Source organism: Pseudophryne corroboree, chromosome 4 (genome assembly GCF_028390025.1).
Source record: "Pseudophryne corroboree isolate aPseCor3 chromosome 4, aPseCor3.hap2, whole genome shotgun sequence".
NCBI classification, from domain to species: Eukaryota; Metazoa; Chordata; class Amphibia; order Anura; family Myobatrachidae; genus Pseudophryne; species Pseudophryne corroboree.
In genome coordinates this window covers 313086295-313110881 of record NC_086447.1, presented here as the reverse complement: position 1 = coordinate 313110881, position 24587 = coordinate 313086295, and the positions used below count along the sequence as shown (strand labels likewise).

The 24587-nt window shown below is 47.7% G+C and overlaps 1 protein-coding gene and 2 non-coding genes across 4 annotated transcripts in view; all 3 read left to right on the top strand.

The window, feature by feature from the left end:
• GNB4 (G protein subunit beta 4) overlaps window positions 1-24587 on the top strand; it is a 342421-nt gene that overhangs the window by 303728 nt on the left and 14106 nt on the right. For both annotated transcript variants that reach the window (XM_063916314.1, XM_063916313.1), the window contains exon 8: window positions 10085-10286. In XM_063916314.1, the coding sequence (XP_063772384.1) occupies window positions 10085-10286 (202 nt within the window). The remainder of the gene's footprint in view (window positions 1-10084; window positions 10287-24587) is intronic.
• On the top strand, window positions 4932-5042 carry LOC134913566 (U5 spliceosomal RNA). Its single transcript, XR_010177291.1, has one exon. It is a non-coding gene; the product is annotated as a U5 spliceosomal RNA (small nuclear RNA).
• LOC134913387 (U5 spliceosomal RNA) lies at window positions 6723-6836 on the top strand. The gene has a single exon (XR_010177154.1). It is a non-coding gene; the product is annotated as a U5 spliceosomal RNA (small nuclear RNA).

The following is a 24587-nucleotide window of genomic DNA, read 5'->3' as shown; positions in this document are numbered from 1 at the left end:
CACCTTCTAGGGTTGTTATATACATTATAGCGCTTTTGGTGTGTGCTGGCAAACTCTCCCTCTGTCTCCCCAAAGGGCTAGTGGGTCCTGTCCTCTATCAGAGCATTCCCTGTGTGTGTGCTGTATGTCGGTACGTGTGTGTCGACATGTATGAGGAAAATGTTGGTGAGGAGGCGGAGCAAATTGCCTGTAATGTTGATGTCACTCTCTAGGGAGTCGACACCGGAATGGATGGTCTACTTATGGAATTACGTGACAATGTCAACACGCTGCAAGACGGTTGACGACATGAGATGGCCGGCGGACAAATTAGTACCGGTCCAGGCGTCTCAGACACCGTCAGGGGCTTGTAAAAACGCCCATTTACCTCAGTCGGTCGACAGACACAGACATGGACACTGACCCCAGTGTCGACGGTGAAGAAACATACGTAATTTTCCTTTAGGGCCACGAGTTACATGTTAAGGGCAATGAAGGAGCTGTTACATATTTCTGATACTACAAGTACCACAAATAAGGGTATTTTGTAGGGTGTGAATAAACTACTTGTAGTTTTGCCTGAATCAGATAAATTAAATGAAGTGTGTGATGATACGTGGGGTTCCTCCGATAGAAAGTTATGGGCGGTATACCCTTTCCCGCCAGAAGTAAGGGCGAGTTGGGAAACACACCTTAGGGTGGATAAGGCGCTCACGCTTATAAAAACATGGCGTTACCGTCTCTAGATACGGCCGCCCTCAAGAAGCCAGCTGATAGGAAGCTGAAAAATATCATGACAGTATATACTCACATACTGGTGTTATACTACGACCAGCAATCGCCTCAGCCTGGATGTGCAGCGCTGAGGGGGCTTGGTCGGATTTCCTGACTGAAAATTTTGATACCCTTGACAGGGACAAGATTTTATTGACTATAGAGCATTTTAAGGATGCATTTCTATATATGCGTGATGCGCAGAGGGATATTTGCATTCTGGCATCAAGAGTAAATGTGATTTACATATCTGCCAGACGAAGACACGACAGTGGTCAGGTGAGGCAGATTCCAGACGGCATGTGGAAGTATTGCCGTATAAAGGGGCGGTCCATCGGACCTGGTGGCCATGGCAACAGCTGAAAAATCCACTTTTTGTTACCCCGAATCACATATCGGCAAAAAAGGACACAGTCTTTTCAGTCTCAGTCCTTTCGTCCCCATAGGGGCAGGCGGGCAAAGGCCAGTCATATCTGCCCAGGGGTAGAGGAAAGGGAAGAAGACTGCAGCAAGCAGCCCATTCCCAGGAACAGAAGCCCCTCACAGCTTCTGCCAAGTCCGCAGCATAACGCTGGGGCCGTACAAGCGGACTCAGGTGCGGTAGGGGGTCATCTCAAGAGTTTCAGTACGCAGGGGGCTCACTCGCAAGGGAACTCCGGGATCCTACATGTAGTATCCCAGGTGTACATTGGAAATTCGAGACATCTCCCCCTCACACAATTCACAGGCTGTATTCCCAGCAGGTGATAATCAAAGTACTCCTCTTACAACATGGAAGGGGGTAGTATCCCACACTATATTGTGGTACTGAAGCCAACCGGCTCGGTGAGATCTGAAATATTTGAACACTTACATACAAGCGTTCAAATCAAGATGGAGTCACTCAGAGCAGTGATAGCGAACCAGGAAGAAGGGGACGATATGGTGTCACTGGATATCAGGGACGCTTACCTACAGGTCCAAATTTGCCCTTCTCACCAAGGGTACTTCAGGTTCCTGGTACAGAACTGTCACTATCAGTTCAGACGCTGCCGTTTGGGTTGTCCACGGCGCCCCGGGTCTTTACCAAGGTAATGGCCGGAATGATGATTTTTCTTAAAAGGAAACATGGACGCTTTCCTGATAAGGGCAAGGTCCAGAGAACAGTTGGAGGTCGGAGTAGCACTATCTTAAGTAGTTCTACGTCAGCACGAGTGGATTCTAAATATTCCAAAATCGCAGCTTTTTCCGATGACACGTCTACTGTTCATAGGGATGATTCTGGACACAGTCCAGAAAAACGTGTTTCTCCCAGTGGAGAAAGCCAGGGAGTTCTCCGAGCTAATCGGGATCCTCCTAAAACCAGGAAAAGTGTCAGTGCATCATTGCACAAGAGTCCTGGTAAAAATGGTGGCTTATTACGAAGCAATTCCATTCGGCAGATTTCCCGCAAGAACTCTTCGGTGGGATCTGCTGGACAAATGGTCCGGATCGCATCCTCAGATGCATCAGCGGATAACCCTATATCCAAGGACAAGGGTGTCTCTCCTGTGGTGATTACAGAGTGCTCATCTTCTAGAGGGCCGCAGATTTGGCATTCAGGATTGGATGCCGGTGACCACGGAGGCCAGCCTGAGAGGCTGGAGAACAGTCACACAGGGAAAAAATTTCCAGGGAAGTGTGATTAAGTCTGGAGAATTCTCTCTGCATAAATAAGCTTAGAGCAAATTTATAAGGCTCTAAACTTAGCAAGACCTCTGCTTCAAGGTCAGCCGGTATTGATCCAGTGGGATAACATCACGGCAGTCGCCCACGTAAACAGAAAGGGCGGCACAAGAAGCAGGAGGGCAGTGACAAAACTGCAAGGATTTTTCGCTAGGCGGAAAATCATGTGATAGCACTGTCGGCAGTGTTCTTTCCGGGAGTGGACGACTGGGAAGCAGACTTCCTCAGCAGGCATGACCTCCACCCGGGAGAGTGGAAACTTCATAGGGAAGTTTTTCAGCATGATTGTGGACCGTTGGCAAAGACCAAAGGTGGACATGATAGCGTCCCGCCCGAAAAACGGGACAGGTATTCCGCCAGGTCATGAGACCTTCAGGCGATAGCTGTGGATGTTCTGGTAACACCGTGGGTGTACCAGTCAGTGTATGGGTTCCCTCCTCTGTTTCTCATGACCAAGGTATTGAGAATTATAAGACATAGAGGAGTATGAACTATACTAGTGGCTCCGGATGGGCCAAGAGGGACTTGGTACCCGGAGCTTCAAGAGATGCTCACAGAGGACTAAGGGCCTGGGGAGCTAAGAAGGGACTTGCTTCAGCGAGTACCATGTCTTTTCCAAGAATTACCGCGGCTGCGTTTGACGGCATGGCGGTTGAATACCGGATTCTGAAGGGAAAAAGGCATTCCATAAGAGGTCATACCTACCTTGGTCAAAGCCAGGAAGGAGGTGACCGCACAACGTCATCACCACATGTGGTGAAAATATGTTGCGTGGGTAAGGCCAGGAAGGCTCCACGAAGGAAATTCAACTAGGTCGATTCTGCACTTCCTGAAAACAGGAGTGTTTTGAGTCTCAAATTGGGGTTCATTAAGATTTAAATTTCGGCCCTGTAGATTTTCTTCCAGAAAAAAAATTGACTTCAGTTCCTGAAGTCCAGATTGTAAAGGGTGTATTCCATATACAGTTCTTTTGTGCCTCTAGGGGCACCGTGAGATCTCAACATAGTGTTGGGATTCCTTAAAATCATATTGGTTTGAACCGCTCAAATCTGTGGATTTGAAATATCTCACATGGAAAGTGACCATGCTGTTGACCAATATCTCACATGGAAAGTGACCATGTTGTTAGTCCTGGCCTCGGCCAGGCGATTGTCAAAAAGAATGGGCGGTTTTGTTTTACAAAAGCCCATATTAGAATTTTCCATTTGAACAGGGCAGAACTGGGACTCGTCTCCAGTTTCTTCCTAAAGGGGTGTCAGCGTTGTCACCTGAAACAACCTATTGTGGTGCCTGCGGCTACTGGGGACTTGGAGGACTCCAAGTTACTAGACGTTGTCAGGGCCCTAAAAATATATATATATATATATATATATATATATATATATATATATATATATATATATATATATATATATATATATATATATATATATATATATATATATATATATATATATATATATATATAGTTAGGACGGCTGGAGTCAGAAAGTCTGACTTGCTGTTTATATTGTATGCACCCAACAAGCTGGGTGCTCCTACTTCTAAGCAGTCTATTGCACGCTAGATTTGTAGTACAATTCAGCTTGCACATTCTGTGGCAGGCCTGCCACAGCCGAAATATGTAGATGCCCATTCCACAAGGAAGGTGGCCTCATCCTGGGCGGCTGCCCGAGGAGTCTCGGCATTATAACTTTGCCGAGCAGCTACGTGGTCAGGGGAGAACACGTTTGTAAAATTTTACAAATTTGATACTCTGGCTAAAGAGGACCTGGAGTTCTCTCATTCGGTGCTGCAGAGTCATCCGCACTCTCCCGCCCGTTTGGGAGCTTTGGTATAATCCCCATGGTCCTGACGGAGTCCCCAGCATCCACTAGGACGTTAGAGAAAATAAGAATTTACTTACCGATAATTCTATTTCTCGTAGTCCGTAGTGGATGCTGGGCGCCCATCCCAAGTGCGGATTGTCTGCAATGCTTGTACATAGTTATTGTTACAAAAATCGGGTTATTACTATTGTTGTGAGCCATTTTTTCAGAGGCTACTTCGTTTTGTTATCATACTGTTAACTGGGTTCAGATCACAAGTTGTACGGTGTGATTGGTGTGGCTGGTATGAGTCTTACCCGGGATTCAAGATCCTTCCTTATTGTGTACGCTCGTCCGGGCACAGTACCTAACTGAGGCTTGGAGGAGGGTCATAGGGGGAGGAGCCAGTACACACCATGTGACCTAAAAAGCTTTTTAGATGTGCCCTGTCTCCTGCGGAGCCCGCTATTCCCCATGGTCCTGACGGAGTCCCCAGCATCCACTACGGACTACGAGAAATAGAATTATCGGTAAGTAAATTCTTATTTTCTACTTAATTCTAGAACATTCCTGCCCTACATCTCTAAGCCACCAGAGGCGCAGGGAAGTTAGTAGGAATTTGGTTCGGGTTTCATATGCCCATGTGAACTGCTTTTCACATAAAGAATACTTTGATTTCTCTTCATATCGAATAAATCTTTCGGTTTTTGCTAAAGATTTCCGAAGAGAGAAACAAGCTTGAGTTTCATATGAATAGGCTGTTCAGCAATAACATATATATATATGACACATAATAACTTCATTAAGCCGTGCAAGTGTCTGTCTGTTGCCTATTGTGGTGTCTGTCTACATAGCGAGTATGGCTATAGTGCAGACTAAAAATAATTTTAAAAATCCTATGTTAACATTGGCAATTCAAATTAAAAGAGCGGTAACATCGGAGTCTCGGAATGTCTCCGCCAGCTCTAACAAAAGACAGTCTTTCCAAAGGGCCAATTTCCCTTTGGGTACCAGAGTGTTTATTTCACTGGTCTTATAATTTAATGCACGATTCTATGTCAAATTTCACACCGATAACTACGAGTGAGAAGGGTACATTAGTCCAGCACTCAGATAGTGCGGGGGCTTTTTAACAACCATACATAATCGTTTCCAAAAGGACGCGATCCGCCATTGGTAGATGATTTTCTGTCAAACATTATAAAAACCCAGGATACATTTGGGTCACTAGAATCTATGTATGAAACAATGACGATCACTGGTAAAAGAAGCTGCAGAGTATATCTGTAAAGCTTCTGCTAACGCCGGTTATTTTCATTGTCGCTAGTTAAGCGCGACAAGGCCAGAGCTTGTTTGCTCATAAATTTGATATACTTGTAACGGTATTTTATCCCTTTATGATATTCAGCCATTACCGCATACAGTATACTTGTAACGGCGTTTTATCCCTTTATAAGAAACAGTCACGCCTTGTAACGACAGGACGTTACAGTCAGCAAGCCAGTGGTTTGATGACCTCTTTTACAATTGTGGAAGCGCGTCTTTACATGTTACATTTGCGAGGTTTCAGGACTTCAACTCATACATGTCTCAGCTATTTACAGCTTAAAGTACAAAACTGCCTCTGTCGAACGGTTTGGCAGGTTGTCATTTAGTCTTTGCTGGTTTATAAACCAGGCAGTAGTACGCCAACAGAGTCAGAGTTACTTATTCCCTTCTGTTTGAGCAAAACCAAACAGCTCCGTCGCAATATCAATCAGCAAGTCATTTACTACAGTTAGAAAATGGATTTTCTGCGGTTAGTATTTGCTTATTGGAGCCACAAAATTTGCATAATTGCATTTGATCTTCACAATGCGTATTTACCCAGTCCGGTTTGTTCATCACAGGTTCTAGCGTTTGCAAATCGCCACAACCATTAACCATTTCATGTCTACCGTTGCTTATCGCTTTGGGTATTTACCAAAGTGATGTTGGGATGATAGCTCATCTCACATAAGAACTCTGTCTCAACAAAGTTCCTCTAACTTGCGCTACTAAGGTATACTGCGGTAGCAGATCAAGTTCGAAAACAATCGCATCTAATTCCGTCTAAACGATGTCAATTCCTAGGTAAGATTATAAATACGGTAAATCAAAGACTTTTACCTACTACACCAGCAAGAACAAATGTACATCTAGTAATTAGCACAAAACACGCACACTAGCGGTACATTGGTGTATTCACCTATTAAGAATAAAGATGTGTTTTCAATTTAGTTCGCCACCCTTCACTCGCGTTTCCCACAGAGGGACAAGGGTGCATATACTCTGGACGACAGTCGCAGAGGGTCAGGATTTGTAGTTAAAATCAGCGACAAAGGTTCTAAAACACGACAGATTGCGGTCGATAAATGTCCTAGAACTCTGTGCATTTTACAATGCAATACATGATTCGCTTTCAGTCTGACCAGGGATATACTCTGGTTTCTCTTCAGAACGAATAAATCTTTCGCCTTTTACTAAAGATTTCCGTGGAGAGGAACCACCGTGAGTTTCATGTAAATTTTTGATGCCTGCCTCACGCTGGCCTTAAGCAGTCAAACAAGGCAACGGCAGTTGCATACACAACAACCAGTGAGAACCAAGAAGCCGCATGGCAATGCGGCATGAGAACCAAGAAGCCGCATGGCAATGCGGCATGTGACTCAAATCCTCAATGGCTCAGAACACCATTATGTGAAAATGTCAAGAGATCATTCCGTGAGTGGACATCTGTTAGACAGAGGATCTCACCCGTCAGGATTTGGATCCTGAAAACTGGACATTAAATCCAGAGGTGTGTCATATGTGAGTCCACAGAAGGGGGTTACCCTCAAGTATACATGATGGCATCTCGCCACAATTAGAAAAGCTCAGTATGTGTACAAAACAGATCACAAGGGCAGTGGCGGTGGAGTCTCTCACATTCATGTGGTCATTCAGCATCGTGTATCTGGCTCCACCATTTTCCGCTGCTCTCTCCGTTGCCAAAACGGATCATAAGACAGTTTGTCACAGTCATACTGGTGGTATCTCATGGGTTTCGGAGAAGTTTGCTTCTCGAATTTTCAAGGAATACTTGCACACGATCTTGGCCCGCTCATAATACGTCCAACCTGTTACATCAGGGAACGTTAGTTTACCCATAGTTACCTATGTACCTATTATCTATGTACCGCAGCTGCGGTTGACGGGGTGAGGGTTCAGACCGCCCTCTTAAGAAATAGAGCATTACAGTATCGGTTATACCAACCATGTTACGAAATAGTAAGCCGCTTAAGGCAGCTCATTATTACAAAATTTCGTGTGCTTACATAGGTTGTAAACCTCGGAAGTTTCCAACATCATCCTTCAAGTTACCCGTATTCTGTTAAACGGGGTGGGATGGAAAACTGAGTTGATCTGCACTAAGAGTGCAGGTATCTGTGTGGTAAACTTATTTTCAAAGACGTTTGCCTCTATTTGCGTCTGTACACATCTTTCTACAAGGTGTCATCAAAGTTCAGACTCTATTTATCCCACCTACAGCGCCAGGCGACTTGAAGTTGGGTTCAGATTTCTTACAGTTTTCATATTTTGAACCTTTTCAACAAATGGGAATTAAGTTTCTCACTTTGGAAAACATTTTTCTTCTAGCCTTGGCTTCGGCAAGGGTTTTGTTTTCATATTTGGGTGCCTTGTATTCCAAGCCACCGTATTTGAGTTTTCTCATGACAAAGCAGATCTTCGGACGAATCACGCTTTCGTATTCTTCACATCAATATACCAATAGGGGTTCCTGTGTGGACAGCACATTCTAGAATTCTGAATGTGGTACACGCATTACGCGTTTATATATGTCCCGAACGTCAACAGTACGTGATATGAATCCGTTGTTTGTTCTCTATGATACTGCCAACTGGGGTTAGCCAGTTTCTCAGCAGACATTATCCAGTTGGGTAATAATAATGACTACAAGTCAGGCTTACTTTAAGGCTAAGTTACAATCGCCTACGTCAGTAATAGCTCATCCCACAGGTTCTGTGGGAATGTCAGACCCAGTGGGTCGTGGAGCGTCTAAAACGCGGCTATATAGCCTTCATGTGCACCACGTTTGTGCACGTTTACACGTTATAAATGGTGGCGCCATCAGCATCTAGCTTTGGGCTGCCTACTGTTACAAGTATCAAACAGCTCTCCCGCCCACGAGGGAAGCTTTGGTACGTCCCAAGAGTACTCCAGTGACCCCTAGTGGATGATAAAGAAAATAGGATTTTGGTACTTACCAGGTAAATCCTTTTCTTTGAATCCATAGGGGGCACTGGACGCCCACCCAGAGCAGTTTTACCTGGGTTGTTTTAAGCTCAAGGGAGCTTAGGGTAACAAGTTTTACTTGATTGATATTAAGCTTAGAGGAGCTTATGGTAACACATTTTCACCGATTGGTTCAAATTATAAAGTTCTATCGGTTATGGTGTCAACTGTTTAGTTGACAGTAAGGTTATGGGTCAACATTGTTGTTGTCCGTTATGTTATAGGTATTCTCCATTGTCAACCTCTCTATATCGTTCCTGTTCGCTCAGTAAAAAACACTGAGAGAGTACACTGAGGTACTCGGGGATATGGAGGGGGGGGAGAGTCCTAAATTTAAATATTCAGTGCCTTTGTTCGGCTACGCCCGTCCATATCCCAAGAGTACTCCAGTGCCCCCTATGGATTCAAAGAAAAGGATTTACCTGGTAAGTACCAAAATCCTATTTTTAGTATTAATACATCCCATCCTGTATATGAAGTTAGTAGCGGTCAGAGTTGAGGAAAACTACTTCCACCTCTGTGATGCAAATCTGGAAACGCAGTGTGATGATTGTGTTTTATAGTGATGGATATTTGGGACATGGCCATGAGATGGAAAGAATAATACCAGCAGCTCTATTTTTCCATAAATAAAGTATAAAATCTTACATCAAATTCCATTCCAGAGTCCATTGTAATATTTATGACTTTAATGCCATGTTTAATGCATTATTTTATTGTTATACTGTAAATGCATCCTATATGATATCAAGCCATAAATCCAATGACTTGATAAAAGAACTTGAGAACTTGCAGCTTTGCACAGTATTGTTTAGAAAGATGACCAGTTTTCAAGATGTGGTCAGTGATTTCTAGGTTACTTTAAGCATGTTGGCTACCTGGCTCCAGGAATTTGTCCACTCTAGGTTTACAGTCTCTTGACTGGATTTTCTAGTAAATCAAATTCAGGGATGTATAACACTGGCTGAAACCGCACTGACAAAATGCAATCTAATGTGTCCTTCCTTTCCTTTTCTTGCCATTTGGGATTCTGGGGGTAATTCCAAATTGATCGCAGCAGGATTTTTGTTAGCAATTGGGCAAAGCCATGTGCATTGCAGGGGGGGGGGGGGGGGCAGATATAACATGTGCAGAGAGAGTTAGATTTGGGTGTGGTGTGTTCAATCTGCAATCTAAATTGCAGTGTAAAAATAAAGCAGCCAGTATTTACCCTGCACAGAAATAAAATAACCCACCCAAATCTAACACTTTCTGAACATGTTATATCTGCCTCCCCTGCAGTGCACATGGATATGCCCAATTGCTATCAAAAATCTTGCTGCGATCAACTTGGAATTACCCCCTCTGTGACAAATGCAGTGATTGTGTGTGAGCCTTTTTCTGCCCTGTAGACTGCCATAGCTTCCAGGAATTTACCAGGGAACACTGATTTTATTTCCACCCACAGAGCAAAGTATTTCCATGATTATATTTGAAGGAAGTGACCTGCATGATTTCTTTTGCAGTGCATTGTGGGACATAGAGACTGGGCAGCAGACCACAACCTTTACCGGACACACTGGAGATGTGATGAGTTTGTCTCTGAGCCCCGACATGAGGACTTTTGTCTCTGGTGCTTGTGATGCGTCTTCTAAGCTGTGGGATATCCGTGATGGCATGTGCAGACAGTCTTTTACCGGACATGTTTCCGACATCAATGCTGTCTGTGTAAGTTATACTCTTATCATAGTAGTAACAATGTTAAAATAACTATAAATGTATCAGGCGGTTTGAACTGAATATTTGTGTTGGGTTGTATTTAACTGGTCTACAGCTTTCAGGGGGCTCCGGGTACTTAAAACAGGGGTACCCTAAAGGGTATCATTTGGTCACCAGGATTGGGTCCTTGTGCCCAAGTCTTGGACACACACCAAAATGGGTACATGACCACACATCATGTTGGGGGTTGCTGGGCATGCACTTCCTACCCTTCCCCCAGCCCATGAGTGGGACAGTACCCGAAAAACAGGACTGTCCCACCAAAAGCGTGATTAGATTGGGAGGCATGCATGCATACACACACAACACACAAAACACACACACACACAGATGTGTCCTCTTGCATTGTTGCTGCGGGGGGGGTCACTTGTCACAGCAGTGCTGCGATGTGTACGCATCTTGGCATACCGCGACCTTCCGCAGCATGTGAATCCCCATTCAGTATGCAAGCTTCTGTTATCGCTCCCAACTGCTGTTGACATTACTAACTGTAGTGGGTAGATAGCTCCCCGTGTACTGTACCTCCCTCTGTTTCCCTGGTGTGTGTGGCAATAGCAGGTCCTTGCAGCATTGAATTGCAGGTATGTACGTACGCTCCTGTGACTATGCCACGTTCGCATTGCGGGCAGCAAAGCAAGAGGACACATCTGTATGTACGCACGCACATACATACGCTATATAGTCTCCCCCACCCTCTTCCATACACTGCACCTGCTAACCTCCGCTTTTTCATGCTGGCACTGACTGTACAGTGCTGTGTATAGTCTGTGCCTCCATCCCCCAATCTAGCTCTGCAACCATTACCCATGCCTGGCTGTCATACTATTGACTCTTGCTTAAAAGTGTTATGTTTAAATAGTGTGCTGATGTTTACTTCAATTATTTATCCATTTTTTTACTTGGCGTTTGAGCAGTTTACAATCCAGTAAAGCATAATAAGCTTTGGGTGTCGTATACAGCAGCGAGGCTTGTATGAGTGGGATTTAGTTACGGTTATCTAACATGTTGTGGTCCTTTTTCAGAGATGGATGACGCGACCGATCCATAGGGTCTGCGCATGCGCACTCTTCACCGTGTGATCGCATCCCGTAAGGATGTGATTGCATGGTGGTCGACTGGGGGCGGCAGTGCGGCATTGGGAAGGGGGGGTAACGGGAAATGCAGGTGTGTCCTGGCCATTTTCGGGGCTGGCCTGTGACGTTGCCTGTGTATGGAAATATGGTGGCGGTGCCCCGGCCTACGTAGACAGGCTGCGCAGGCAGAGGTTGACGTTTGTTCGATGCATTCGCAATTAATTTGCAAACCCATGGAGGGGCAACACCACGTGTGCCGGGCGCCCATGCCTTGTGATGGGTGACCCTCAGCATGTGAGGTTTGCTATGAGAGCAAAATCTGTGTCCATCTTGAATAGTATGTGCTACTTCAAGATGACAGTATTTACTACCAGCAGCAATTTTATTGTAATTGGAGTTGAGCATAAACATAATTCTTAAGATTGCCAAACATTGCTGTAAGTGTGTTGTACAACCAATCACTTCTTTTATGGTCATTAGTATGTAACGTTTCCTGGATCTTCAAGGGGAATAGGTTTTATTTTCACTGATCTGTAGGACCTCCAGTAAGTGGCTACTGACACACATGGTGTAAACACTTTGGGGCTTATGTACACTTGGATCTGTGACCAGCTTGTAAGTGCAAATTGCTCTCTTCCATGGTGCGCAAACGCAGTACAAGTGTGTACGTCTTATGTGTGCATGCGGATTTAGGGCAGTATTCTATTAGCAGCGGTACTTTACCACTGCTAATAGGATCACTGATGGCATTCCTATTCATTCCGATGCCAGTATCCCTTTTCCCCTGCCGGCACTTATCAGGAATTATGCTTTGAGTGCCTCAGGCACCCGAAGCATAATCCGTGATAAGGGGCCACCGGAGCCGCTGTAGCACATGGCATTGGAGACTTATCCCTGATCCCATGTGTTTTTGTGCGATCGCGGGTACAATTTCGACCGGACAAAACAGCCTCTAATTGGATACCGCGGTAATGACCATCAGTCATACATTGTGATATCCAACCGTTTTGATTGGCTGAAGCTGCATTGGGGCCAATAGGATACCGCCCTTAGCTGTATCTGTCCATTGTGCCTTTCTACACTTAGGTGGGCAAGCACAGGCCAAGTAACATTAGGGTGTGGTTTTAATGCACATTACGAGTAGGAGTGGAAGGAGATGTCTCAGTTGCGTCTGCTTTCCGTGATGAAGAAAAAAATGTTTTTAAAGAAAAGTAGCCGCCACCCTCCCCACACACACCTGAAGTGTGAACCCAGCTCTAGATTCTGCCGACCAAGCCTGGTATTGGCAAAACAAGGGCCAAAAGTGCAGGGCCCCTCTAAATAAGCCAGTACCAGCGCTAGGCCATGCCAGGGCTGCTACTCCCCTATATCAAGGGAGCTGGTGGTATGTGTTCATCCTGTCAGAGAGCTGCGTTTCTTAGGGGGGGTTGGGTCCGCAGAACAAATTCCATACAGTGGCTCAGGTTGTTTACAGCCTATAATGTTGGGATATCCTCAGTCACAGGTTATAACAAGCTTTACTGTATTATTTGCACTTCATAACATGACACACCAGATATAAAGATGCATTGATTTCCTTTCTTGTGTCTTCTCATCCTTACCCCTTTAATCCTCTACACCAGGGGTGGGCAATTATTTCAGCTGGGGGGCCGCTTAACACTTCCAGCGAATATTCGAGGGCCACACACAAAATACTCAAAAAGAGATCCCTTTTTACACATTACGGCAGACAGCGTCCCCTTTTTACACATTACGGCAGACAGCGTCCCCTTTTTACACATTACGGCAGACAGCGTCCCCTTTTTACACATTACGGCAGACAGCGCCCCCATTTTTACACATTACGGCAGACAGCGCCCCCGTTTTTACACATTACGGCAGACAGCGCCCCCGTTTTTACACATTACGGCAGACAGCGCCCCCCGTTTTTACACATTACGGCAGACAGCGCCCCCCGTTTTTACACATTACGGCAGACAGCGTCCCCTTTTTACACATTACGGCAGACAGCGCCCCCTTTTTACACATTACGGCAGACAATCCCTACCCCCTGTCCCCCCCTACCCTAAACCCATATTGCAGTTTTTAACTCCCCTTCCTCCCCACCCCTAAACCTACATGGCAGTTTAAGCAGTGATCCAGGGGCTGGCTGGACAGGGGGTTTACCTGTTTGTCACAGTGGCAGACGATCCCCGCTGTCCGATGATATGCGCTGCTGCCGGCCGGAGTCGCTGCTGATGTGGCCTCTCCTGCTCCCGCTCGCTGCCCGTCGCTTCCTCTCCTCACTGGCCGCCGCTCCTGCTCACTGTAGTGCCCGCCCCCGTGCCTCCCAGCGCATGATAACAGAGGAAATCCCGGTCGGCTGACCCTGTGACGTGACCGGGATTTCCTCAGCGGCGCCGCGTCTGAGAGCAGTGCAATGACAAGCGGCATGTCAGGCCGCTTGTCATTGCACTCTGGTGGGGCACAGCGGGCCAGGCAGGATCGGGCCGCCTGTTGCCCACCCCTACTCTACACTGTGGCCCTCATACATAACAGGAAAGTATGGACTTTGCACCTGCATGATATGTTCCCTAGCGGCCAGTGTAAAATGTGCAGGGAAAGGACTGTGCTAATTAAACAGTACCCTGACATATGCATTACTTTGGATGAATTGGATCACCGTAACATTACACCTTGTGTCTTTTAATGTTAAAAGAGCCACACAAAGCAATTTTTGGGCTGTTTTTCTTTCCTGAAAGTAGGAAACTTTTTTTTTCAGGGCAGCAAATGAAGTCTTGCTGTACATTTTAATGTCTTTAACTTTCAGTATGCCTGAAAACATTGTCCAATTTCTACGCATGGCAGCCCAACTTGTAGAACCTTACTGAGACATGGACAAGTCTGACATAAAAACAAACACAAAGGCGTAATTTATATGAAAGGACGTCATGGAGGCTATGTAATTGATTCTATGATCACAGAACTGGCAATCCGTTATAAGGCTGGTTACCTATAACCCCCCAAATGCGTCTGCATTTCCAATATGAAAGCTGTGTGTGTGTGCCCGTTATGGGAAATAATGAACATAAGCTTATCTGACCCATTTATCAATGCTTCGTATGACACAGCTCCCAAATAATCATACAGCATATAGACACTCCAATTAGGGAATAAAACAAAGTGCAGTATCATTATGCGACAAACCTTTTAATTAAAAAAAAAAAAAGTATTTGTAAACAATATACTGTGTCTGCAATCACACCTACGATGGTGGTGGTTTATGCCTCTGATGGTGGTGGGGATGCATGCCTCTCTCATGGTGGTGTTGAGGCGCATGTCCCTTAGGTGGTGGTGGTGGGGCGCATGTCCCTTAGGTGGTGGTGGTAGTGAGGCGCATGTCCCTTAGGTGTTGGTGGTGGGGCGCATGTCCCTTAGGTGGTGGTGGTAGTGAGGCGCATGTCCCTTAGGTGTTGGGGTGCATGTCCCTCTGGTGGTAGTGAGGCGCATGTCCCTTAGGTGGTGGTGGTGGGGCGCATGTCCCTCTGGTGGTAGTGAGGCGCATGTCCCTTAGGTGGTGGTGGTGGGGCGCATGTCCCTCTGGTGGTAGTGAGGCGCATGTCCCTTAGGTGGTGGTGGTGGGGCGCATGTCCCTCTGGTGGTAGTGAGGCGCATGTCCCTTAGGTGGTGGTGGTGGGGCGCATGTCCCTCTGGTGGTAGTGAGGCGCATGTCCCTTAGGTGGTGGTGGTGGGGCGCATGTCCCTCTGGTGGTAGTGAGGCGCATGTCCCTTAGGTGGTGGTGGTGGGGCGCATGTCCCTTACGTGGTGGTGGTAGTGAGGCGCATGTCCCTTAGGTGTTGGGGCGCATGTCCCTCTGGTGGTAGTGAGGCGCATGTCCCTTAGGTGGTGGTGGTGGGGCGGATGTCCCTCTGGTGGTAGTGAGTCGCATGTCCCTTAGGTGGTGGTGGTGGGGGCTCTTGGGTTGTTGGGGGCGCCTGTCTTTCCCAGAGTGGAGGGGAGGGTCTGTCTTACCAGGGGGGTTGGGGGCACATGTCTTTCTGGGTATGGTGGGGACTCATGCCTCTCTGATGGTGGTTGAGGCTCATCCCTCTCTCACCTTAATTAAAGAAAGATGATTTAGAAATTCTAAATAAATTATTAAGCTCTGTTATATGCAAACAGGCTTCCACCTTCCCCTGAGGCTGCCCTCACAAGAAGTGATCAGTGATCTACTTAAAATAAATTCTATGGGGCCCATTTATCAACCATCGCATTTGCAGTGCAATGTGGTTACAATATTAGCACCCAAAATTACATTGCAAGATGCAATTATACTACCTGAATGTATTAAATAGCACACACATGGATTGGGGTACAGGCGCTCGGATACATGAGGTGAGGATTTGATAGAATAAAAGATGTTCAATGTGCATCTCTGTTATGGGGCTGCACATCTCAGCATGCCCTGCCGCAGTCTTGGCATTCCCCAACAGCAGTAGTGTGTTGGGACATTCTGGGATGTGTGGTTCCACAGTGTTAAACCCACTGGACTAGAAAAATAATTTCAGCTCATATAACCTTACATTTTGCGACTCTTGAGAACTGGCAATAGTATAAATATTAATAAATAACCCCTTAGCTTAGTCAGATTTAAATCGGGTACACACAGGCCAATTTCATCCTAAAAAAATTAACGATAAGATGACGTTATCGTTTATTTCTCTGACGTCCTAGTGGATGCTGGGTACTCCGTAAGGACCATGGGGAATAGACGAGCTCCGCAGGAGACTGTGCACTCTAAAAGAAAGATTAGGTACTATCTGGTGTGCACTGGCTCCTCCCTCTATGCCCCTCCTCCAGACCTCAGTTAGAATCTGTGCCCGGTTTGAGCTGGTTGCACACTAGGGGCTCTCCTGAGCTTCTAGTAAAGAAAGTATTTGTTAGGTTTTTTAATTTTCATTGAGATCTGCTGGCAACAGACTCACTGCTACGAGTGACTTAGGGGAGAGAAGCGAACCTACCTGCTTGCAGCTAGCTTGGGCTTCTAGGCTACTGGACACCATTAGCTCCAGAGGGATCGAACACAGGCCCAGCCTCGGTCGTCTGGTCCCGGAGCCGCGCCGCCGTCCCCCTTGCAGAGCCAGAAGCAAGAAGAACATCCTGGAAATCGGCGGCTGAAGACTCCGGTCTTCATTAAGGTAGCGCACAGCACTGCAGCTGTGCGCCATTGCTCCCTATGCACACCACATACTCCGGTCACTGATGGGTGCAGGGCGCTGGGGGGGGGGGGGCTATTAGAGTACCTTACATTGGCAAACAGCACATAATATAGTCCAATAAACTATATATGTGCAAAAATCCCCCGCCATAATATAAATATAAGAGCGGGAGAAGTCTAACGAGAAGGGGCCGGGGCTATCTCCCTCAGCACACTGGCGCCATTTCCTCTTCACAGCTCCGCTGGAAGACAGCTCCCCAGGCTCTCCCCTGCAGTTTCGAGGCTCAAAGGGTAAAAAAGAGAGGGGGGGCACTAAATGTAGGCGCAAACTGTATATGTAAAGCAGCTATAGGGAAAAATCACTTGGTGTTAGTGTAAATCCCTGATTATATAGCGCTGTGGTGTGTGCTGGCATACTCTCTCTCTGTCTCCCCAAAGGACTTTGTGGGGTCCTGTCCTCAGTCAGAGCATTCCCTGTGTGTGTGTGCGGTGTGTCGGTACTGCTGTGTCGACATGTTTGATGAGGAGGCTTATGTGGAGGCGGAGCAGGTGCCGATAAATGGGATGTCACCCCCTGCGGGGTCGACACCAGAGTGGATGGATATGTGGAAGGTTTTAACCGACAGTGTCAACTCCTTACATAAAAGGTTCGATGACGCAGCTTTGGGACAGCCGGCATCTCAGCCCGCGCCTGCCCAGTCATCTCAGAGGCCGTCAGGGGCTCAAAAACGCCCGCTACCTCAGATGGCTGACACAGATGTCGACACGGAGTCTGACTCCAGTGTCGACGAGGATGAGACAAATATACAATCCACTAGGGCCATCCGATGTATGATTACGGCAATGAAAAATGTGTTGCACATTTCTGACATTAACCCGGTTACCACAAAAAAGGGTATTATGTTTGGGGAGAAAAAGCAGCCAGTGACTTTTCCCCCATCTGATGAGTTAAGCGAATTGTGTAAAGAAGCGTGGGGTTCCCCAGATAAGAAACTAGTAATTTCTAAGCGGTTACTAATGGCGTACCCTTTCACGCCAACGGATAGGTTACGCTGGGAGACATCCCCTAAGGTGGACAAAGCGCTCACACGCTTATCAAAAAAGGTGGCACTGCCGTCTCAGGATACGGCCGCCTTAAAGGAGCCTGCAGATAGAAAGCAGGAGGCTATCCTGAAGTCTGTGTATACACACTCAGGTACTATACTGAGACCGGCTATTGCTTCAGCATGGATGTGTAGTGCTGCAGCAGCATGGTCTGATTCCCTGTCAGATAACATTGATTCCCTTGACAGGGACACTATTTTGCTAACTATAGAGCATATTAAAGACGTAGTGATATTAAAGACGTATGAGAGATGCACAGAGGGACATTTGCCGGCTGGCATCTAGAATTAATGCAATGTCCATTTCTGCCAGGAGAGTATTATGGACTCTGCAGTGGACAGGTGATGCTGATTCTAAAAGGCACATGGAAGTTTTGCCTTATAAGGGTGAGGAATTGTTTGGGGACGGTCTCTCGGACCTCGTGTCCACAGCGACAGCTGGGAAGTCGACTTTTTTACCTCGGGTTCCCTCACAGCCTAAGAAAGCACCGTATTATCAAGTACAGTCCTTTCGGCCTCAGAAAGGCAAGCGGGTCAAAGGTGCGTCCTTTCTGCCCAGAGGCAGGGGTAGAGGAAAAAAGCTGCACCAGACAGCCAGTTCCCAGGAACAAATATCCTCCCCTGCTTCCACTAAGTCCACCGCATGATGCTGGGGCTCCACAGGTGGAGCCAGGTGCGGTGGGGGCCCGTCTCCGGAACTTCAGCGACCAGTGGGTTCGCTCACAGGTGGATCTCTGGGTTCTACAGGTTCTCAGGGATACAAGCTGGAGTTCGAGACGTCTCCCCCTCGCCGTTACCTCAAATCAGCCTTGCCTGCTACTCCCAAGGAAAGGGAGGTAGTACTGGCGGCAATTCACAAGCTGTACCTCCAGCAGGTGATAATCAAAGTTCCTCTCCTTCAACAAGGACGAGGTTACTATTCCACAATGTTTGTGATACCGAAATCAGACTGTTCTGTGAGACCCATTCTAAATTTGAAATCCTTGAACACTTATATAAGGAAGTTCAGGTTCAAAATAGAATCGCTCAGGGCGGTTATTGCAAGCCTGGAAGAGGGGGATATTATGGTGTCACTGGACATCATGGATGCTTACCTACATGTCCCCATTTACCCACCTCACCAGGAGTACCTCAAGGTTGTGGTACAGGACTGCCATTACCAATTCCAGACGTTGCCGTTTGGTCTGTCCACGGCACCGAGGGTGTGTTCCAAGGTAATGGCCAAAATGATGATACTCCTTCGAAAGAAGGGAGTTATAATTATCCCGTACTTGGACGATCTCCTTATAAAGGCGAGGTCCAAGGAGCAGTCGTTGATCGGAGTAGCACTATCTCAGGAAGTGCTACAACAGCACGGCTGGATTCTGAATATCCCAAAGTCGCAGCTGGTTCCTACGACGCGTCTGCTGATATTGGGCATGTTTCTGGACACAGAACAGTAGAAGGTGTTTCTCCCGGAGGAGAAGGCCAAGGAGTTGTCATCTCTGGTCAGAGACCTCCTGCAACCAAAACAGGTGTCGGTGCATCATTGCACGCGAATCCTGGAAAAGTTGGTAGCTTCTTTCGAAGCAATTCCCTTCGGCAGGTTCCATGCAAGGAACTTTCAGTGGGACCTGTTAGACAAGTGAGGATCGCATCTTCAGATGCATCGGCTGATAACCCTGTCCCCGAGGGCCAGGGTGTCTCTGCTGTAATGGCTGCAGAGTGCTCATCTTCTCGAGGGCCGCAGATTCGGCATTCAGGACTGGGTCCTGGTGACCACGGATGCAAGCCTCCGAGGTTGGGGAGCAGTCGCTCAGGGAAGAAACTTCCAAGGACAATGGTCGAGTCAGGAGACTTCCCTACACATAAATATTCTGGACCTATGGGCCATTTACAATGCCCTAAGGCAAGCAGAACCCCTGCTTCAAAACCAGCCGGGGCTGATTCAGTCAGACAACATCACGGCTGTCGCCCATGTAAACCGACAAGGCGGCACAAGAAGCAGGATGGCGTTGGCAGAACCCACAAGGATTCTCCGATGGGCGGAGTATCACGTGCTAAAACTGTCAGCAGTGTTCATTCCGGGTGTGGAAAACTAGGAAGCAGACTTCCTCAGCAGGCACAACCTCCACCCGGGAGAGTGGGGACTTCATCCAGAAGTCTTCACGCAGATTGTGAACCGTTGGGAACAGCCACAGGTGGACATGTTGGCGTCCTGCCTCAACAAAAAGCTAAAAAAGTATTGCGCCAGGTCAAGAGACCCTCAGGCGATAGCTGTGGACGCACTAGTGACACCGTGGGTGTACCAGTCTGTTTATGTATTCCCTCCTCTTCCTCTCATACACAAGGTACTGAGGATAGTAAGTAAGAGAGGAGTAAGAACTATACTCGTAGTTCCGGATGGGCCAAGAAGAACTTGGTACCCAGAACTACAAGAAATGATCTCGGAGGACCCATGGCCTCTGTCTCTCAGACAGGACCTGTTACTGCAGGGGCCCTGTCTGTTCCAAGACTTACCGCGGCTGCGTTTGAAGGCTTGGCGGTTGAACGCCTGATCCTAACGGAAAAGGGCGTTCCAGATGAAGTGATTCCTACGCTGTTAAAGGCTAGGAAAGACGCTGCCTGAAGTTCAGACGTTGTTAAGGGAGTGCTGCATATTCAGCCCCCTTTTTGTGCCTCCAGTGGCACCTTGGGATCTCAACGTAGTGTTGGATTTCCTAAAATCACATTGTTTTGAGCCACTTCAGAACGTGGAGTTGAAGTATCTCACGTGGAAAGTGGTCATATATATTTGGCCTTGGCTTCGGCTAGGCGTGTGTCAGAATTGGCGGCTTTGTCGTGTGAAAGCCCTTATCTGATCTTCCATAGGGACAGGGCAGAATTGAGGATTCGTCCCCAATTTCTCCCTAAGGTGGTATCAGCGTTTTATTGAACCAACCTATTGTGGTGCCTGCGGCTACTCGGGACTTGGAGGCCTCCAAGTTGCTGGATGTAGTCCGGCCCTGAAAATCTATGTTTCCAGGACGGCTAGAGTCAGAAATACTGACTCGCTGTTTATCCTGCATGCACCCAACAAGCTGGGTGCTCCTGCTTCTAAGCAGACTATTGCTCGCTGGATCTGTAGCACGATTCACCTTGCACATTCTGCGGCTGGACTGCAGCATCCTAAATCAGTAAAAGCCCATTCCACGAGGAAGGGGGCTCTTCTTGGGCGGCTGCCCAAGGGGTCTCGGCATTACCACTTTGCCGAGCTGCTACCTGGTCGGGGTCAAACACGTTTGCAAATTTCTACAAGTTTGATACCCTGGCTGAGGAGGACCTTGAGTTTGCTCATGCTGTGCTGCAGAGTCATCCGCACTCTCCCGCCCGTTTGGGAGCTTTGGTATAATCCCCATGGTCCTTACGGAGTACCCAGCATCCACTAGGACGTCAGAGAAAATAAGAATTTACTCACCGGTAATTCTATTTCTCGTAGTCCGTAGTGGATGCTGGGCGCCCGTCCCAAGTGCGGACTTCTTCTGCAATACTTGTATATAGTTTTTGCTTAACTAAAGGGTTATTGTTATGAGCCATCTGTTCAGTGAGGCTCAGTTGTTATTCATACTGTTAACTGGGTATAGTTATCACGAGTTGTACGGTGTGATTGGTGTGGCTGGTATGAGTCTAACCCTGGATTCCAAATCCTTTCCTTGTAGTGTCAGCTCTTCCGAGCACAGTTTCCCTAACTGAGGTCTGGAGGAGGGGCATAGAGGGAGGAGCCAGTGCACACCAGATAGTACCTAATCTTTCTTTTAGAGTGCCCAGTCTCCTGCGGAGCCCGTCTATTCCCCATGGTCCTTACGGAGTACCCAGCACCCACTACGGACTACGAGAAATAGAATTACCGGTGAGTAAATTCTTATTTTTTAAGCTTATATCGTCCAGTGGGGGTAATATTGGTGAATGATGCGCGTTCCCGCACGTCATTCAGCGATCACCAGTATTGAGCTGACATGCAGCTCTACCGGTCGATGTCGGGCTGAGCTGCATGTCCGGGGAATGTCGGCGGTGATGTCACTGATCGTTATTGTTGAGCGATAACATTCAATGTGTACACGCTGTATCGTTCAACAATATAGTCGACAGCATTTCAGTGTCGCCCAATGTGGACCCGGATTTAGGCAGAGACACCACTTGACATTTAGACCTACTAAATTGGGACAAAACCGCTTTCTATGCCTTGACACACCCACTTTCAGGTGAGTTCCATCGCTTATGAACGCCATGAAAAACCCTAATTGTGCAAACAACAAAGTAAAAATAATAGCACACTTGCCTTAGTCCTGTAGAATGGCCAGCATATGTTGAAGGGGAAACAGCCCATAACGGCACCCTCCTTCCACCCTCTCCTATACTCTGTATCGGCTCTTGCCACGGGCAAGCAGGCTTTTTGCCCGAGGCGCCGCTACCCTGAGGGCGCCGCCGTGGCAAGAGCCGCTACTAAGCCTCCCTCCCCGCTCCCCGGCTGCAGCGAGCGCCGTGTGCGCCTGCTGCAGCCAGCGTCCCTGACTGACGCTAGAGGTCAAAATTGACCCCTAGTGTCAGTGCGGCATTGCTATGGGAGAGACGTCATGACGTCTCTCCCATAGAGAGGAGCCGGCACCCGGAAACGACAGCAGCAGCGGTCCGGAAGCAGGAGTGAGGCTGGTAAGTATTGTTTTCTCTGACGTCCTAAGTGGATGCTGGGACTCCGTAAGGACCATGGGGAATAGCGGCTCCACAGGAGACTGGGCACAACTAAAAGAAAGCTTTAGACTAACTGGTGTGCACTGGCTCCTCCCACTATGACCCTCCTCCAGACTTCAGTTAGAATCTTGTGCCCGGCTGAGCTGGATGCACACTAGGGGCTCTCCTGAGCTCCTAGAAAGAAAGTATATTTTAGGTTTTTTATTTTACAGTGAGATCTGCTGGCAACAGACTCACTGCAGCGAGGGACTAAGGGGAGAAGAAGCGAACCTACCTGACTGGAGATAGTTTGGGCTTCTTAGGCTACTGGACACCATTAGCTCCAGAGGGATCGAACACAGGACCCGACCTCGATCGTTCGGTCCCGGAGCCGCGCCGCCGTCCCCCTTACAGAGCCAGAAGCAAGAAGTGGTCCGGAAAATCGGCGGCAGAAGACCTCGGTCTTCAACAAGGTAGCGCACAGCACTGCAGCTGTGCGCCATTGCTCCTCATGCACACCTCACACTCCGGTCACTGATGGGTGCAGGGCGCTGGGGGGCGCCCTGAGCAGCAATATAAACACCTTGGCTGGCAAATCATCACAATATATAGTCCCAGCGCTATATATGTGATAAATTACCCCTGCCAGAATTCCTGAAAAAAGAGGGAGAAAAGTCAGCCGAAAAAGGGGCGGGGCTAACTCCCTCAGCACACTGGCGCCATTTTTCCCTCCCAGCTCCGCTGGAAGGATCGCTCCCTGGCTCTACCCTGCAGTATCAAGCTACAAAGGGTAAAAAAGAGAGGGGGGGCACTAAATTTAGGTGCAGTATAACTTATATAGCAGCTATAAGGGGAAATAATTCAGTTAATCCCTGTATTATTATAGCGCTCTGGTGTGTGCTGGCATACTCTCTCTCTGTCTCCCCAAAGGGCTTTGTGGGGTCCTGTCCTCTGTCAGAGCATTCCCTGTGTGTGTGCGGTGTGTCGGTACGGCTGTGTCGACATGTTTGATGAGGAGGCTTACGTGGAGGCGGAGCAGATGCCGATAAATGTGATGTCACCCCCTGCGGGGTCGACACCTGAGTGTATGGTTATGTGGAAGGAATTACGCGACAGTGTCGACTCCTTACGTAAAAGGTTTGACGACATACCAAATTTGGGACAGCCGGCTTCTCAGCCTGTACCTGCCCAGGCGTCTCAAAAGCCATCAGGGGCTCTAAAACGCCCGCTACCTCAGATGGCAGACACAGATGTCGACACGGATACTGACTCCAGTGTCGACGACGATGAGACTAATGTAACTTCCAATAGGGCCACACGTTACATGATTGAGGCAATGAAAAATGTGTTGCATATTTCTGATGTTACCCCAGGTACCACAAAAAAGGGTATTATGTTTGGAGAGAAAAAACTACCAGTAGTTTCTCTAACGTCCTAAGTGGATGCTGGGGACTCCGTCAGGACCATGGGGAATAGCGGCTCCGCAGGAGACAGGGCACAAAAATAAAGCTTTAGGATTAGGTGGTGTGTACTGGCTCCTCCCCCTATGACCCTCCTCCAAGCCCCAGTTAGGTTTTTGTGCCCGTCCGAGCAGGGTGCAATCTAGGTGGCTCTCCTAAAGAGCTGCTTAGAAAAAGTTTTTAGGTTTTTTATTTTCAGTGAGTCCTGCTGGCAACAGGCTCACTGCATCGAGGGACTTAGGGGAGAGAATTTCAACTCACTTGCGTGCAGGATGGATTGGATTCTTAGGCTACTGGACACCATTAGCTCCAGAGGGAGTCGGAACACAGGTCTCACCCTGGGGTTCGTCCCGGAGCCGCGCCGCCGACCCCCCTTACAGATGCTGAAGATTGAAGGTCCGGAAACAGGCGGCAGAAGGCTCTTCAGTCTTCATGAAGGTAGCGCACAGCACTGCAGCTGTGCGCCATTGTTGTCACACACTTCACACCAAGCGGTCACGGAGGGTGCAGGGCGCTGCTGGGGGCGCCCTGGGCAGCAATATTTAATACCTTTATGGCAAAAGAATACATCACATATAGCCATTGAGGCTATATGTATGTATTTAACCCATGCCAGATATCTAAAACTCCGGGAGAAAAGCCCGCCGAAATAGGGGGCGGGGCTTATTCTCCTCAGCACACAGCGCCATTTTCCTGCTCAGCTCCGCTGTGAGGAAGGCTCCCAGGACTC